We start from the raw sequence: 18,535 nt of genomic DNA on the forward strand, positions 1-18,535 counted from the left end.
CATACGTATCTGATCGATGACTAGCCTTAATCGAAAGTTCTCTCTCGTTATAGGGAAGGGTAATTAACTATAGGGGCTAGCGCCTATAGGAAACCAGAACTCAGATCATAAAGTCCTCGCAAAATGAGGGCGAAATCTCTGGGTAGTGTCTTATCTACAAACCCATCTGCCTTCCAAAATTTACCCCGGAACTTAGTTCGTTAAAACTCCCTCGCCGAATAATAAAAGAAATTGCGCGGCGGGGAGGCTGGGCCGAATTTTCGGAGCCCACAACTCAAAAGCCTCAATACCTTTCTACTTAAGCCATATTGATGTATAGAGCCCATCATATATGATAGATATTAATGGGCTCAGTCTATTTATTTCTTTCATAGATTAGTACTAATGTATTAGCTAGTAGTTATTATTGATGAAAAATAAATCTAACACAAGTACAATTCTCTTCATGTTCATTAAAATGAATGATCCTCACCCAATTCAGCACTAATATTAAGCAGAAGCAGTATTTTAATAAACCTATATCCTCTTTTCACATCATCCACTCCTATGCTAGGGCACCACAATAAAACGAGATAGCATAAATTTAAAATCTTCATCTTCTTGAGAGCACTAGGGTCCTACTAGTTGAACGAAATATTTCAAAATTTTATTGAGGGGAAGGTCTTTTAAATGCCACCATTCTAATAAACTGCCTCCCAATAAAATATTACAAAATAAAATACATTGAAACTCTCATAGAATTTTTCCACTCCACAAAACATTCACACTCCCACTAAGAACCTTTGGGCGTGTTGCCCACATAAGCATCCATCAAAACACTAAGCATGATCATAGGTCCCTGAAATCCTTCTTCCTGAAATATTTGACTCAAAAAGGGTATAATGCTACCACTAAAAGGATCTTTTGAGCTGTTACCATCGCTGAAAATCATGGATTATATGATGATTGTCTTCAACAGAGGAATAAAAATAACCATGATTTTCTAAGCTTTGATTCCTTAACATTTGTTCAAGTACCCAAATAGCTTTAGTTAGCCCTCCTCTCCAAATATCTTCAACCTCAACTAAAATGCATCTCTAAGAATGCCATGCCTGATCATCCTAAACATTATTACAAGTATGCTAATTGTATACTAAACAAAAAGGAGGAATCTAACCTTGAAACAAATCATGCTTAACAATTCCAATATATACAAGATCAACCACCATGTAATGAAAGTAAAAACTCTATCCTAATGACTCAAAATAATCATGATATTTGCCTTCTTATTCCTTTAAGAAAGCGGATAAGAAAATGCACCTTAGCTAAAAGCCAACTTTATTTATTTTTCTGAACTTTCCACATCCCACAAAACCTTCCTTACTGAGATAAATAAAATCAAAATTCCAAGAATCGCCTAAGAAGCATTCGAGAATAAGAAATGATAAAAATCAATGGTTTGAGAAAAAAAAAGATTTGGGAGGTAGTAAAATTACTAAAAATAAATAAATTAATTGGATGTAAATGGGTATACATTATCAAATACAATACAAATAAGACACTCGAATAGTATAAAGTTACTCATTGCAAATGCTTACACTCAATTTTTAGGAATTCTTTATGGAGAAACTTTAGCATCAATTACAAAACTAAATACTATTCACCTGAACTAATTCTTAAGAAGAGTTAAAAATAAAAGAAAAAACTGCACTTTTATATTATGAAGTAGAAGAAGCCTATATGAAACCTCCACCAAGTTTGATTATGGATTCAATACTAGCCATGTATGTATGTAAAACAAAGACTTATATGAACTCAAACAATCCTAAAGAGAATAATTTGGGAGATACACCAAAGTTATAGAAAGGATGTGCATAAAAGAAAGCCTGAGAGATCACACTATTCATAAAAAGAACCAAGAAAGCCAAAAATCATAGTTCTACTAGAATATGTGGATGAAATATTTATAATAGGGAAGACTCAAACACTTGGAAAAAAGTGGCTCACTCAAGGGATAAGATCCTCATCTATCAACAAAAATAAATCATGAATATACTTAATAAAATAGGTATGACGAGATGCAAGCCCTAAAAAATTTCTATTGATAACTGACACAAGCTTAGAGGAGAAACAATAGCCCACAAGTTGCCAAAGGTATTAAAGACTAATTGGGAGGCTTATTTAACACACCCACACAAGGCCGAATATAGCCTATGTCACAACTATTCTAAACCTATTCATGCATAACCCCCCAAAAAAATCATTTGCAGGCTACATATAAAGCTCATTAGTACCTACAATCAACACTAAGAAAAGGAATTTTATTTAGAATGAATGAAAGAGTTAGCTTAGAAGCATATACAGATGTTGCTTGGGCAGGATCTCTCATAAATAAAAAATTTACTGGTACCAACTGTTCCTTTGGAGGAAATCTAATCACTCGAAAAAGCAAGATGCAGTCAATTGTCTCCGAATCTAGTGTTGAAGTTGAATTTCATGCAATTACACGGGGAATTTGAAAACTAATATGGATTAAAATCACCCTAATTTACTTGAGAATAAAGTGGGAAGGTACTATGAAGGTATACTATGTCAAAATTTTCAGTTATCAATATTGCACATAACCTAATCCAATATGAACTAAGAAAATACATTCAAACCGATCGAAACCTCATCAATGAAAAATTAGGAAAGTGAATTGACATGTAGCCCATAGTTTCAAACACAACTTGTTTTCATTTTAACTAAAGAATTATGAGCTCTACATTACAGAATACACCAGCAAGGCATGAAAAATATCTACTGTAAAGCTTGAGTGTTGGTGGTCCCAGCTGGAACACTGAGAAAGGGGACTAGCATGAGTCCAACCCATAAATTCGATTCAGGAATTATTTCCACTATTCTGTAAACTGTAACATAGCCCTTTCATATTCTCATAATATCATCTATAGAATCCTGTTAATACTTTATATAATCCGTCCTAGTAAAACAAAGTGAGAATCCAACAAGCCTCAGGCTCGGGTAGAAAAAATTACATATGCTGAATTAACAAACTAAACAACTTTGTATGAATACTAACCAGTTGTTTTCCTCTATCCTGACGATCAAAAGCCGAATTTACAACATGCTTTGCCACAAGAGGCGAACTTGTCAGGAGTAAAATAGCTCCATCAGCAGCTATGGATAACCAGAAATATTAGATGAATAAGAATTCCTTCATAACTCAATGAATTATCAAACATAGTGAACAATAAATTAATAAATAAACTCAGAAGGAGACGAGCAATTTCAACTTACATGCATCTAAAATGGAAGCCATTTTATCAAATTAGCTTGGATTTTAAGCAGAGATATGTGAATACTTGTAAGTGCCCAGAGTAAAGCCAAAGGGATAATTAATCCAGCCATAAAGCAGCCCATTTTCGCAAGGAATAAAATGTTTCAAATGCCCAAATAACAGAACTTTAAAAATCGTTGTGTTTTCTTAAGATAAATTTTTATTTACTGCTTGACACTAGGTTAATAATACGTATATTCAAGTCATTAAGGATATGTATGCAGGAGTTGTTGCTTCTGTTCAAACACAAGATGGTTTGACCAAGTATTTTTCTATTTCTGGAATACATCAAGGATCAGCTTTAAAAAGCCCATATCTTTTTGCTTTAGTCATGGATGTTCTCACTAGACATTTGCAAGAGGTTGTACCCTGGTGTATGTTTTTTGCTGATGATATTCTTCTTGTTGATAAGACTAGAGAGCGAGTTGAAGGTAAACTTGAATTATGGAGGTCAACTTTAGAGTCTGAAGGTTTTCGTTTGAGTAGATCTAAAACCGAGTATATAGAATGTAATTTTAGTAGTAATAGATTTAGTGGGGAGATTGTGACTTTGGACGATCAAGTCATTAATAAGAGTACATGTTTTAGATATATTTGGTCTATTGTTCAGAGTGATGGTGAAATTGATGGGGATATTATTAGTAGAATTCAAGTTGGATGGTTGAATTGGAGGAATGCATCGGGCTTATTGTGTAATAGGAAAGTTCCCCTAAAATTTAAGGGAATATTCTATAAGATGGTGGAGTAGCTCCAGTGGAAGTTAAGATTAGAGAGAGTCACCTTAGATGGTTTGCTCTCATAAAACGGCGACCTTCCGATGACCCGATTAGGAGTGTAGATGTATTAGATTTGGCTTATATTAAGAAAGGTAGAGGTAGACCTAAAAAACTTGGTTAGAAAATATTAGAAATGACATTTCTTTATTAGATTTAAATAAGACTTTGACTCTTAATAGGACACAATGCCGAAAAAGGATTCATGTAGATGACCCCATGTAGTGGGATAAAGGCTTGATGTTGTTTGCTTGACACTAGGTGGAACTATTTGTAAAACCGGAAATCGTCAATCATAAGCGTTGCACACATATCGATACATCGCGATGAAATTTAACTGAATTTTTCAAAGTCGTCGGATTTTGATGAAATTAATTTTATAAAATTCTAAGCAAAATTTCAAGCAAATTGGTATAAAGAACCTATAGTGAATTTAGTTTAATTTGGAAGTTAAAATCATAGAAGTTTCAATATGACTAAAATGCCCTTAAGAATATTAAAATGAAAATAGGTCATGCAAGGGCAAATAAGTAATTTTAAAATCCCTAACTCCCTAAATCATGAAGAGGTCGAATCCCTCCCCATTCTTGCGATTCTTTTGTTCGGCCGAAACACGAAGAAGGAGAGGGAGGCGGTCAGGCAAGGCTTCGGCGACGTCCTTGGCGGTAGTTTCCGGCGGTCGGATTTGGGGGAAATCGAAGAGGAAGGTCAGGAGAAGACTAAGGTATGTTTTAAGTTAAGAAAATCCTTCTTTTTCTCTAGATTTTTGGAAGAGAAAAAAATCTAAGGTTTGACAAAAACTTAGAATTTCTTTGGGAAACTTATGGGGAATGTTAGGGTAAGTGTTTTAATTGTAAAAACAAAATTTTTCCCCAAAGATTTTTGAGATTAGAAAGTTAGGGTTTTTCATAAGTTGTGAATTTTAAGAAAACTCTTTACGATTTTTGTTTTATATGATATTAGAAATGTTTTAATGGGGGAAATTAGGGTTTTAGCAAAAAATTTAGTTTTAAAATTTTTTATTAAAATAATCCGAAAATTTAAGTTAACCTAATTATTAATTAGGTTTAGGAGGGAATTCGGCATGATTATTAGATGAAATTAATGAATTTTAGGTTTCCTAAAAATTGGATTTTTAATAAATCTGAAAATAGAATTTAATTAAAGTGATTATTGAAAATATTCTATGATTAATGCTTAGTATGATTATATTTATATTTATCTTTATCTTAAGGTGTCAAATAAGGGGGCACTTCGAGCATAAGTGGCGTCGTTTAAGTTTATGGTACTTATGTTTCTAAATTTTTATTTTATGTTAAATTTTTCTTTGTAAGTAAATTTCACATGTTAAAATTATCTGCATTTTTAGTATCCAAGAAATGTTAAATTTTTATACTTATGTTTATCGTTACATTAAATGTTAAACCTTTAAGGTTAAATGTGATGGCATATTTCTTCAATTAAAATTTAGATAGACATGAGAACATTTGAACATAAAACAATTTAGGCAATATATATGAATTTCTGAATGACTTAAACCATATGATATATATTATGATTGTATGTGCATGATGATCCGGAGTACCAAATGGTAAAGAGGCTCTTCGGAGCCAATGGTAAAGAAACTCTTTGGAATCAATGGTAAAGGGGCTCTTCAAAGCAAATGGTAAAGGATTCATATGCTTCCGAAATTAATTTTTGAAGTTTCCAACTAGGTTTTGCCTCGAGATTTGTGCCCAATCAAGATGATTTTGCGATGTCGTATCAAGTATAAAACATTGGTACTCCCGAGACGGGCATATTATATTATGATTAAGCATTTTATTCATTTAAAGAAAGGTTATGATGAAAGAAAAAGTTTATGAAGAATGAAAAAGTTTAAGAAAAATAAAAGAGAAATGTTATACATTATATGCATATCAAATGTCAAGTATGTTTTCTTTATTTTCTCAAATTCTTTTGAATGAAAATTTCATGCATAACATCCTTTTTTTATTGTTTCATGAATTTATGATAAATACCTGTTAGCTGCTGAGCTTTAGCTCACCCTGCTTGTGGGAATATTTTTCAGGAGAGTGCTAGAGAGTGATGGCCGAAAGACCGTTTACCTACCATCATAGAGGATCCCAGGATATTAGGTTTTTATGCTCATGTTGTGTAATGTATTGGTTGATGTGTCGTAGACTACTGTAATATTTTCAATTTATGTTTTATGAGATTTCATGTTTTGATGCATTAGAGATATTTCAGTTTGGAAATTTAGTGGCTCTTTCTTTCACTGTTCTGTATTTGAATGATTATTGTGTTTGTCATTTATGAAATGAAAGTTAAAGGTGTTTTTATCGTACGGCTCTATGTTTCCGCCCCGTTAATTCAGACTAGCTGAGTCGGGTCGTGACACTATTTGTAAGTTGTAATTATTTACAATCATGCAAAACAAAATGCTGCAGAATGCAAAATGAGTGGTTGAAAAATGCCCTGGATGCAAGTTGAGATTTTGGAAAGAGAATGCAGTTATGAGTGTCAGTGCATCTGATTGATAAGTAGAGTTCATTTCTTCAAGGGATTCCTTGGTGAGATATTCTGAGAGATCAACTTCTATTATTGCCCATCATAAAAACTGAATTTCCTTCCACTTTCATCAGCATGCTACGTTAAGTATTAATCATTGGTCCTCACCGATCTAAACAAAAAACTGACAAGTCATCTAAGCTTGGTTTCAAGTAGGTATAAAAGTAGGATGTGGTCCATACACACATGAATATGGATATGAGCAATTTGGCAATTTAAACATCACCGTCAAGTTTTTTCCAAAGATTGTGCCATTATTGATGGGCCAGTTGAGGTAGATCAGGTCATTAGAAAGTTGGACAGATTTTACACAACTCAACTCGAAAAACAAAAATAATAGCAATCAATATATTGACTGAATGAAGATAAAAAGAAAGGTGACATTAAATGATTTAATTGTTATCATAAAAAAATCTGTAGTAATTATCACAATCTAATTACGTGCTAAAATGTAGTAATTATCACAAAAAACACTATCTGGCCAACTGAAAACTAGATGGGAGTCCCTAAACCATACAAACGCACACTTCCAATTTAAGTTCTATGATCAAGCTATTTAAAAACTGGATGACACCTATTCAAGCACCCTTTTTCCAGAAGTGTGCCACAGTAAATGGTATTATCAATATCGTCATATACGCTTAGGAGACAAGAAGGGACGGCTCATGCCAATTGCTAATGTTCAAAAAGTATATCCCAAGGTCATGCGAGTAAACTTATTGAACAGGAGTATCAATTTTCCTAATCCAAATAGAGTTCCAAGACATCTTCCAGCATGCATGTCATTTATATTAATAAAAAAGGAGAAAAGAATAACAAGACAACATATTTGTGTATTATGAGATATTCTATAGTTATTGCATAAAGAATAAAATTGAAAAAATAAGTTTAAAATACGGATATTATATTGAGACAAAAGACCAGTGTAACATGGATATCTAAAATCCACAACATAATTTATATTCCAACAAGTCAATCATGCTTGCAATGGCCCAATTGATCCTTTCCCCATAGATCCTAGATGAGTTTCATTCATTAAATAAATAAAAATTATAGTCATGATTCTGTTAAAGCAGTCCCACAATTTATGAGAGCACAAAAAATGGTACAAGCTATTGCCTAATTGAAACATTCCGGAACATAACATTAAGATCAGGAAAGCCTCCTAAAGGTTGGATATAATTTTTTATTTCCAAAAAGTTTAACTAAACACTTAAAAACTATTTTGACTAGCCTACCTTGTAATGTAAATAAACCAATCTTTAATGAAAATAGGCAAATTTAGGCAAATTTTCAAAAACTTGAAATCGTTTAATTCAACAAAAAGAATATAAGCTCTACCATGGTGGCAAAATATATAAAAGCATCAAGCACTAGTTATGATATCAGTTGGATGCCAACAGACTAAAGTGTGGGACACGTCCGTATTGACAGGCACAATATACAACTTCAAAGCATTAGGTGCATTGTTATGCCAAAGAAGAGACGGCAATAACATATCACTGGATATATAATTATAGACCTCATTTTTACAAGCAAATAGAGAGTGATGGAAAGTTGAAAGTAAAATAATATTAAAAAAAACGAAATTATCAAAAATAAACATTATTGTTTCACTCTGTAAACAGACTTACAAGATCCAATTAGGCCCACTGCTTCTAGAGCATTTTCAACTTCATCCATATTTTGAGACTCAAGCTTATTCAATCTCCCATGAATGGCCAAAAGAAGTACCTTAATCCCTGCATCGAACTTGTGAAATTCAAATGCTTATTGTGTAATAAAGAAGACAGACACGTGTCAACAAAAAACCATCAACTTTTCCTCTATCAAGTTTCAAAAGAAAAAATAAAAAAAGAAAAACAAAACTTAGAAGATGCAGCCTCCCATGTCTATAAAAAAAGAAAAAAAACTTAGAATATTCCAAAGCTACAGTCATTTTTTTAATTAGTTCATCATTTATGAGGGATGTATGATCTATTCTATTAGAGGGATAATAATGGCATAACAAAAAGTGGTGATGCGCAGCACCTAAATACTAGTTTAGACTCACCTAAAGGCCACTAATTGGTGCAGAAATTTTCTGGACAGCAAGACTAATAAGGGTTAAAACTTTTCTAAGTAGTGATGCGCATGCAAGGATACTTAAGAATGATGATATAGTTCCCTAGGATGAGTTCTAGCTAACCATGCTCTGATACCAAATATGATGTGAAACAATGATGATAAAAAAGAATTGCTTTTAAGAAATTAGTAAAATGTGAACTTTGCTTGACTAACTATAAACGGATGCTTCTTCAAGTTAGATCTTAGAAAATTCCATGAAAGGACTAAGTAACAGCAAGCGATTACAATTGAGATTACTAGGATACTTGAAAAATAACAACAAAAAATAATGAGTAAAGCAAATGGCAAGTTAACAAAGTCCACAGTTTAATATTTAGATCGTTCACCGTGGGATCCCTCACTCACACTATTGATAGGGATTGGCTTAGCAGAAGAATTTTGCAAGCAAACTTAGAAGCTCCGCTAAAAGACATGCAATGACAAGGGTGCTAGTCGTCGGGGAAGGAGTCGGGGTTGGAGGAACGAGTGGTCGTCCGGTGATCTCCCACTCTCCAATAGGTCTTTGTTCGTCGATGACATCCGCTAAATGGAAGAGGATACGATCAACGTATTCCTCGATGGTGCTTTCAGATCCAAATCCAGGGTCGAAGAATGGTGATTGGATGACGTCAACCTCCCCTTGAGAATTGAGAATAAGCCCGTGATCAACTTCCGGATCAACCATACATGATCATGGAAGGGTTTGGTGTGTCGTGGTTCGGAGGTCTTGGCCGACAATGAGAGGGTGTGGAGGAGGGGACGGTGGGGTGGTTCGGGTTAGGTGGGGGAAGAGAAGAAATGGGGGGAAATCTTAAAATCTGAAATTAACTCAGATTTTACTAAATGAGAGGGAAGGACTAATTTTGAAATTCAAAATTAATCCAATAAAGGAGGGGCCGGCGGTTAAGAGGATATTATGGAGGATTATAGGAAAGGAATAATGAGCATTTGAAATTAGAATTTCAAATTTAGAGATCAAGGGGAGAGGCCGGCGGCTTTGGTATGTGGAAAGGGATGTGGGATGTCGGCGGGTGGGGTTGTGGCCGGCGGGTTGGGCCGCAGTGGGAGGACGGCGGCCAGAGGTTGGGGTCGATTTTGGGAGGATGGAAGTGGCGGTTTGTGGGGGGAAATGAGTCCACAAAGAGGGGAGATCAGCAAAAGATTGAGGGGGAAAGCTTGTGGAGGAATAAAAGAAAAAAGAAGTCAAAGGACTGCGAACCTTGGAATCCACCAAGACTGACGGGTATTGCTCTCAGCCACTTAGGGTTGCTCCTCTCAAGAACTCACCAAGAGATCATGCAAGAAAGTGAAAATTTCATTCAGAACCATCATTAACCATTACAAAGCTAAGAGATCTTAATATATATGCCTCAATAAAAGAAAAGCAGAAAGACACAAGTGCCCTCGGGGCTACAATAGCGACCCACTACCCATAGGGGTAAGCTAGGAAAAATAGAAAATGAAAAATAAATAAAATACAAAATATATCAAAAGTAATTACTCTGGATCATAGTCGTCGATCTACGACTCCGATGACAGTACACATGTTGAAATCTCTGACTGATGTCCTCATCATTGTATTTTTAAAAAAAATTATTAAACATTTCTATAATAAAAAAATATTACTAATTCTAATCTATAATGATCCTAAATTAAAACTAGAATTATTAATTTTTATTAAAGGAGTTGACGATGTTCAGAAGGCCACCGTTTTACGTGATCAAATCATCTAAGGCGACTCTCTCTAATCTTATCTTGCGCTACTCCAACCTTTTCACGTATATGCTCATTTTGTATCATGTCTCTAAGAGTAAAGCTATTCATTCACCTGAGCATCCTCATCTATGCAACACTTAATATTATGCTTCTCTTTTAATGGCCAACATTCTGTACCATAAAACATTGCAGGTCTAACCACCATCTTATAGAATTTTCCCTCTAATTTGAGGAGGACTTTTCTATCAAACAACAAGCCCGATGCATTCCTCCTCTTCAACCATCCAACTTGGATAATACTAATAATATCCCCATCTATTTCACCATCACTCTGAACAATAGACCCAAGATATCTAAAATGTGTACTCTTATTAATGACTTGATCGCCTAAAGTCACAATCTCCCAACTAGATCTATTATTACTAAAATTATACTCCATATATTCCGTTTTTGATCTAGTCAAACGAAAACCTTTAGACTTCAAGTAACATATATGTGATGATGTGCCTGCGAGAATAAAATAAAATCCATATTATTTTTAATCCCTAATTTGATTCAATTCACAACTATTTTTGTTTCAAGGTTGAAATTTTAGTATTATGTTGAAGCTCCAATTTTGGTAATCTTCCCAATGAATGCTGACTTAAGTCAACCATTATTTATTGAACTATGCTTTCTATTGTTGCTGCCTTGACGCTTCTATTTCTGTTATGCTTGGTGATGTTATGAGTTGAGATGTATTTTCTTTGGTTCAGTGAGTTCACTAGTTTCAAATTTTGAAGGTTCATGGGTCAGCTAGTACCTGTGCTTATCCTATTCCTTCATGCGCTATGAAGTCAGGTGGATTAGGTGCCTCACTTGTTTCAGCTACACAAAATTACCTATTGTAGTGATCGATTACATTAAGTGTTGCATTCCTATATCATTTGAGGTATTTTTGGGTTTGCTATTGTGACGTATTTGGACTTGGTATGTTTGCTATCAGTTTGCATTGATCCATGCAATTACAATTTTCACAAATAGAGAACGGTAAATACTTTAGCCATAGATTCATTCATTTATTTTGTCAATAAAATCTCATATTCCAATTTTCAAATTTGTGTTTGTTGTAAGAGAAATTTCTTTGAGTATAATGCAAGTTCGAAAGTTAACTTTTAGAAAATTAACATCTATTTTTCTTCTTAAATATTGTGTTGCAAATTCCAATTTTTTGTCAAATTTGCTACAACTTCAATTTAATAATGGCAAAAATTTGACTGCTCATTGATGTTTGTGGTTTAAATTTAAAATTGATTTCTTTCAATTTAAACGAAGTTGCATTATCATTTTGTTCTAAAGAAAGCAAAACATTTAAGTATGTAGTGACATTTGGTCAGCGAATTCCAATTCCTTCATGTGGTCTACATTTATTGCATCATCCTAATTGAATTAGAAATCCTAGACCCTCAAACATCATGCATCACAAACTCATTTTTATTTTTGATCCATTGAACAAAACTACTGGAGAAATGTAGAGCACCCACATCACATTGTTAAATTGGAATATTAGTCTGCCGTACAGTCAAATGAGCACTGCATCCTGACTGTTGATACAAAAATAATGATAAAAAAGGAAACATTATTACTGACAGCATAACTAACCCTACACATGTTCTTCAATAAAAAAAATAATTAGTGGAAGGCTATACATCTTACGTGATTGATCAATAGTTCTGTAAGCATCCGTTGAAGACAGAAGCCTTCCACCTATGAGCATTGCTCTTGATCTCAATATAGAATCTACTGTATCATTGCTGTCAGAATAAAAAGTTCATAAAAACTGAGTGAATTGATCAGGAATGGTACTGGTTAGTCCGTTGCCGGAACAACCTATTTGATGGATACCTGATCATATCAGTTAGAAGCTGTAGTAATGACGTCTTCAATAAGAACTTTGTACCATGTGGAGATTCTGCCAACTGCAATGCCAAAAACATGTTTGAATTTATTAAAGTAAACTTAACTGCCAAAACAATGCATTAAAAAAAGATGACATCCCCTACTGGTACGCTAGAGAGGCACAGAGTCAGCATAAAATCACACCAAAGCTAAGCCAAAGTACGCCAATCAAGCCATTCTAATATGATGCCTAAATGTGTAATGCAAAATGATCACATCTTAAATCAGCTTCAACCTACGTTGCAGATTTCTTTGATGTGTCATTAAACAATACACTAAATCTTCTGAAGCCAACTCCATGAATTGGGAATCCATGCTATTCTGCTACAATATAAAGATGATCATAGCCTGAAACCTTCAAACTTCAGCTTTTAGGAGAGTTGATCGTCATTATAGGCAATCTTATATCCCAAAACTTCCTCAAATTGCCAAGCCCCTTTGTCACACGACCCGGTCCGGACAATCGAACTAATGAAGCGAAAACAGAGTATGACAGATTTCACAAATTCTTTGAACAACACCAAGCACTCAACTAAAATAAACATCCGAACTCTAACCAATGAGCTACTAAAATAATTTCCATCTTAAACATATAAATAAAACAGTTCTCACCTATTTTAAGTTGAATCTCTTTTTCTGTAAATGTAACATTCTCAATCAACCAACATTGTCGATGGAATTTTTGCAATTCTTAATGGATTGAAATATTTTGTGATTAAAGATAATATATTATTACGAAGGATAAAAATATTATTTCACTATAGACTTGTTAACAAAATTCACATTTTTTTAAATTTTATGAGAGATTTTTCGCCTAATCAATATGTTTGATTGAATATGATTTATTATATTCTGGGGTACAGGTTCCCCATATGGACAACCCCCTATGATTAATTAAATCCCAAGAATTTGTCCCTTGAAAAAACTTTTGATTAAAATAGTAATTTACATCATTTCATTAAAACATTGACTAACATTTTACATGATTTTCAAAAACATTTTATAAAAAATTTGACTTTTGAGAATTTTAAGATGATTAGATCAACTTAAAAATCAATGTCTTTTAATGAAAGTTAAAAGAGGAAACGTAAGAATACTTGATTTTGACTTTATGAGAGACACTCAAAACTATCTTATGTTGGATATTACATTTTAAAATTAGATTTAGATTAAAAATTTTCATTTAATTTAGATGATTGGGGCTTATATCAACAACACAAGTTTGAGGAAATGCACAGAAAAATGAGGGCTTACGATACACCGGAAAAGAATATTGGCCTCAAACCCTAAGATGAGAACCACCAACAATTAATAACTCTTAACCTAAATGTATCAAAATGCTAGGGACTTTCAAACTTAAAACCCTACCTACAGTTAAGTCAACCCGACACTGGACTTAAAATCTCTAGAGTTAAAATCCTACTTGATAAGAATAGCCAGCTAATCCACCTAAGCGCTTTAAAATCATACATGTCTGGTCTCAATGCATATGCAAAATAAGTGAGGTTGTTTCAATTCAAAGGATGGGGTTTACAACTTAGCTACCATACGAGTATGCAAATCCTAACTCATAATACAATTTTTATTATCTAGCTCTTAATGTGAGGGCTTTTATTTATATGTGACACACTGGGTTATGATATGATATTCATTTTGAATTTTAAAAACTTGATTTATTTTGGACAAGTCACAAAATTTTGTTGGAAAAAAATTATCGTATCATTAATTTTAGATTGATTACACTTTAATTAGTAGAACTCTTACATTTCCTAAGAGCTTGCCTCGAAAAACATCCAGGCCACCCCCAAAAAAGCAAGAAAAGAAATTTAAGAAAAAAAACAAATATTTCTAATATGCACTTAATAAACAATGAATTATATACATAAATTTAAACCATAGAATAATAATATAGGCCTTTTATTATTACAACCAAGGAATAAAAAAAGTATCAAAAAAGGAATGCCTTTGCATCATAAGAAACATAAATATATTTTATGAAGTTTAGTGAATTCTCCAAATGTTTGAATAAAAGAGGTGTGTTTGCTTAATAGGGTAAAGTAAACTTTCCTAAGGGTTTAAGTCAAGACTTAGTGAAATTCATGTAATTTGACGTGATGAATTTCAAGGAGGCTTCTAAAGAGACCTAGAAGCCTAAATTTTAATGTTATGAAGAATGAAATCACCTATTTTAGCTAAGTGATGGGGCATCTAGAGTTTAGGTATAGATGAAAAGATCATCTACTTGATTGGGTCATATGTGAGCCTCAGCCTTGAGGCCAAAGAACAGATCAGCTCTTATAGCTTTTAGGCTGAGAAATATGGGATTTAAGCTACAGTTTTGAGGCTATGTTTTGCAGAATTTCTTATGCCTTCGAGGCTAAGTAATATAAAGTGTAACAAATAGTTTTGATGCTAAGGCGGTTGAGGGATCTTTTATGACTTTTTGGTCCATAGAAATAAGGAACGATTTATAACATTGGGGCTACAAATCAAGAAGGGATCCTTGAAATTTTGTATTCAAGGATAGAGATTCATTTGTTCAATATGGGTTAAGTAAATGTGGGAGGTTAAAATTGGGATCCTATGCTTAAGGTGGAATCATTTACTGACTTTGGCTCAATAATTGGACCAACGGGATTTAAGGTGTGTTCCTAAAAATCCCTAGTTCTCTCTTGAACAATTTACTGGTTAGTTGGAAACCTTTATGTGAGTTCAGGAAAGTTCCAGGCAAAGGTGGGGAGTTTAGGATGGTTCAAGTTAAGTTTGGTTCAACTTGAACCAGGGTGACTCTAAGTCTTATCTAAAGATGTGCTAGCTCATAAGGGATCCTAGGGATCGCACATTGAGGTGCTTAAATCTTTGGAGAGCACCAAAGCATCATGCATGAAAAGAAAGAGGGCTTCTAAATATTCCTATTTTTAAGAATGTTTTGAATTTATTTAAATAGGAATGATCATCTTTATGGCTTGAGGGAATTATAAGATAATTAACGTGTTCTAAGAACCCTAGAAGCGTGTGAAGATGATTCACAATTTTTTTAGAAATTTTAGAAATTTAGAACAATCGATTATTATTCTTTTATAAATTTTGCATGTGATTGAAGATGAATTTAATCAATTTAGAAAGCACTAAATTATTGTGAGACTCCTCATTGACCTCCTAAGGTCTGTGTTGCAAGTCTCACCATGGTTCATATTCAAAACTTTGAAAAATCAATAAAAAAAGAGATTGCTCTAAATCCCTAAAATTCCTAAAAAATGCAAATTAACTTTGCATACTTTTAGGGCTCTTATATCATGCCAAAAGTGATTCTAGATTTCCCCTAAAATAAAAATTATTCTAATTTTAATTTTAGATGAATTAGAATATTCTAAATAATTAAAAGCTCCTTTTCATTATGCACGGTGCCTTGAAGCCCTTAAAACTTCAAGCATCCTGTTGCAAGATTCCTAGGACCCCTTAGGAGATATCCCACCCTTAGACAAGTCTTAGGATTAGGTTTGGCTCAAGTTGAAACAAATTCAGCATGATTCAACATACCTCGCTCCCCTTGCACAGTGTCGTTTGCAGACACTTCTAGAAATTTACAAATGATCTCTAAGGAGCTCAAGAGAGCATTAAAAATTCTTAGGACCAAACCCTAAGTCTAGTTGATCATTTTAGAACCCAAATCCTAGCCCATTTCATTCACTTAACTCAAATTTGGTGAACGAGAATCCCTCTTTGAATACAAAAAAACTCAAAGAACCCTTATGATTTATAATCCCAAAGTTACAAATCATCCTTTCATTCTATAACAGAAACTCCTCCTAACTGGCCCAAATGTCATGTGTTGGATCATCTTCCCTTTGCTTAGTGCCTTCTTGAACTCACATAAAGGTTCCCAAATGACCTCTAAAGGGTTTAAGAAAACAATAGAGACTCTTAGGACCAAATCCTAAATTCTATCGACCCACTTATTGAGCCAAAATCAATAGATGATCTCCTTCATTTTCCTAGCCCAAATTAAGAAAAAGGAAAAAGGACCCCTCTATTTGAACACAAAAAGTTCAAAGAGCTTTTTCAATTTGTAGTTCAAAACTACATATGCCCATCCTGATAATTGACTGTATTTGCTTCACCCAAATCAAGCTCACATTCTTTAAACACAAAAGTCCAAATATTGGCTTGAACACGCCATATATATGCTAAAAGTCCTAAGTATGCATGGTAAATAGATTAAAAAATAAGCTTGGCATTGTAACTGTCAGGTAATTAGTTGTGATGTCAGGTAATTAGTTGTGATGTTTTCATAAATATATATATGTGTATATATGTACATATATATGTAATAGAAACATGTAATTGTTGACCTCGATTTTGTCAAATCCTTGGGTCTGGAAGGTTGACTTGGTCAAATTGACCAAGCCATAGCCCAAGGCCACTCGCAATCAATTCAGTGGTCAAACTGAGTCTGTTGAGCCCAGACCCAGGTCCTGGGTCAACCTGGTTGACCAGGTCAACCCCCAAATTGACCCTGATTCCCTTCTGATTGGTTTCAAACCAATTCCAGGGCTTCTCAAGCCCAATTCCCCACTCCACTGGACTCAAATGGTCAGACTGACTTTGTTGAGCTCAGACCTGAGTCCTGGGTCAACCTGGTTGACCAAGTCAACCCAGGTTGACCCATTAGGCCCTTTAGAGCCTAAATCAATTTCAAAAGCATCTAAACCTTTCCATGACTCAATCACCCTTTCCCTTTGACCCATGTGAGTGGTTTGATCAAGTCAAACTCTGACTTGGTCAAACTAAGCTCTTAATGGGTCGAATTAACCTATTTAACCCATTTAAGGCCTATTTAATCCCTTTTAATTGCATTTAAAGCCTCCCCATCAATTTGAATTCAAAACCACAGCTTAATCTATTTGATTTCCCTCCCAATTAGCTGAGGATTAGATCTAGGCCGTCCACCTTAGGTTTAGGAGCTTTAAATATAAAAAATTAAGTCTATTTTAGGATCTTTTTCGCATTGCTCTCAGCCTAGCCCATCTCGTCCCGAGAAACTTTGTTTGAGAACTCCTTCCACCTCTCCCAAGCCAAACACGAGCGGCTAAGATCACCGGCAGCGAGATCCAGGCGAGATTTGACTTTGTTCGTCCAAGGCTTGATCCAACCGATCCATAGTCCGTTTGATCGAGGATTCAAAAGAGGAAATATACGAGGACAATCTACAAGTGCAACCGTGTCAAAGATTCGAAGATCCAACGGTAAAATCACTTAAAAACCCTTAGAATAGCTCACATCACATGGATCTAAACAGCTTTTCGAAAAGCACTTTCTAAGCCAAATGGATGGTTCCCCATGATTTCTGTTCACGTATAGGACTTACGTTTAAAATTTTGTGAAGTTTCGTCGCCTAGATCGAGAGAATGAAGCAAAAAATGGAACTAGGGTTCCGGAGTCTGTCCGCCCGAGCTGGGTGCGTACTAGACCGTTGATCCGTGGATCAACGGTCCAGATCGAGTAGCACCGCCGTTTGGTCCGACCGCGCGAGCTACCTGGAGGATCGGATGTCGGTCCGCCGAGATCTGGGCCGCCCATCCGGATCAAGCGCCAATCGGATGGCTCCGCTTCTTGCCAACGTAAATGAGTGAACCACACGATGATTGCCGCATGATTGCGGCAATCATTGTCTGGCGACTCAATCATTGCGCCACCGATAATGATTGGCCGCAGACCGTGGGTCCAATCCCATCGCGTCAAGTGTCGTGCCGAGGGTTTTTCTGGGTTTTCTTTTTATTTTAAATCTTTTTAAAGCTATTTTCTTTTAGAAAATCATAATAAATTGAATATTGAGCCAAAAAATGTGTAATACCTCGAATTGCTCGTATTCGCGGCCACATTAATTTAAATATATTTGTTATTAAAAATAATATATATTTTAAAATATATAAAAATAGTAAAAACACATTTTTATTATCATTATTTAATTGTTACTTTTAATAATAATTGTTAGTATATCATTATTTTAATTATATTTATAATAACTATTATGTTTAAAATTATTTGTTGTTGTTTAGGATTTATTATGATTATTTATTATTATTATTAGTATTTTTATTGTAAAAAAATGTTT

At 34.3% G+C, this 18,535-nt stretch overlaps 1 protein-coding gene across 1 annotated transcript in view; it reads right to left on the reverse strand.

The window, feature by feature from the left end:
* The window catches only part of LOC110112295, a 72,640-nt gene that overhangs the window by 5,889 nt on the left and 48,216 nt on the right, over window positions 1–18,535 (reverse strand). The window contains exons 9-12 of the mRNA XM_020844469.2: window positions 12,367–12,440; window positions 12,178–12,275; window positions 8,295–8,402; window positions 3,059–3,156 (exon numbers count right to left, since the gene is read on the reverse strand). Coding sequence (XP_020700128.2) covers window positions 3,059–3,156; window positions 8,295–8,402; window positions 12,178–12,275; window positions 12,367–12,440 — 378 coding nt within the window. The remainder of the gene's footprint in view (window positions 1–3,058; window positions 3,157–8,294; window positions 8,403–12,177; window positions 12,276–12,366; window positions 12,441–18,535) is intronic.

This window comes from Dendrobium catenatum, unplaced genomic scaffold (genome assembly GCF_001605985.2).
Source record: "Dendrobium catenatum unplaced genomic scaffold, ASM160598v2 fragScaff_scaffold_8, whole genome shotgun sequence".
NCBI lineage: Eukaryota > Viridiplantae > Streptophyta > Magnoliopsida > Asparagales > Orchidaceae > Dendrobium > Dendrobium catenatum.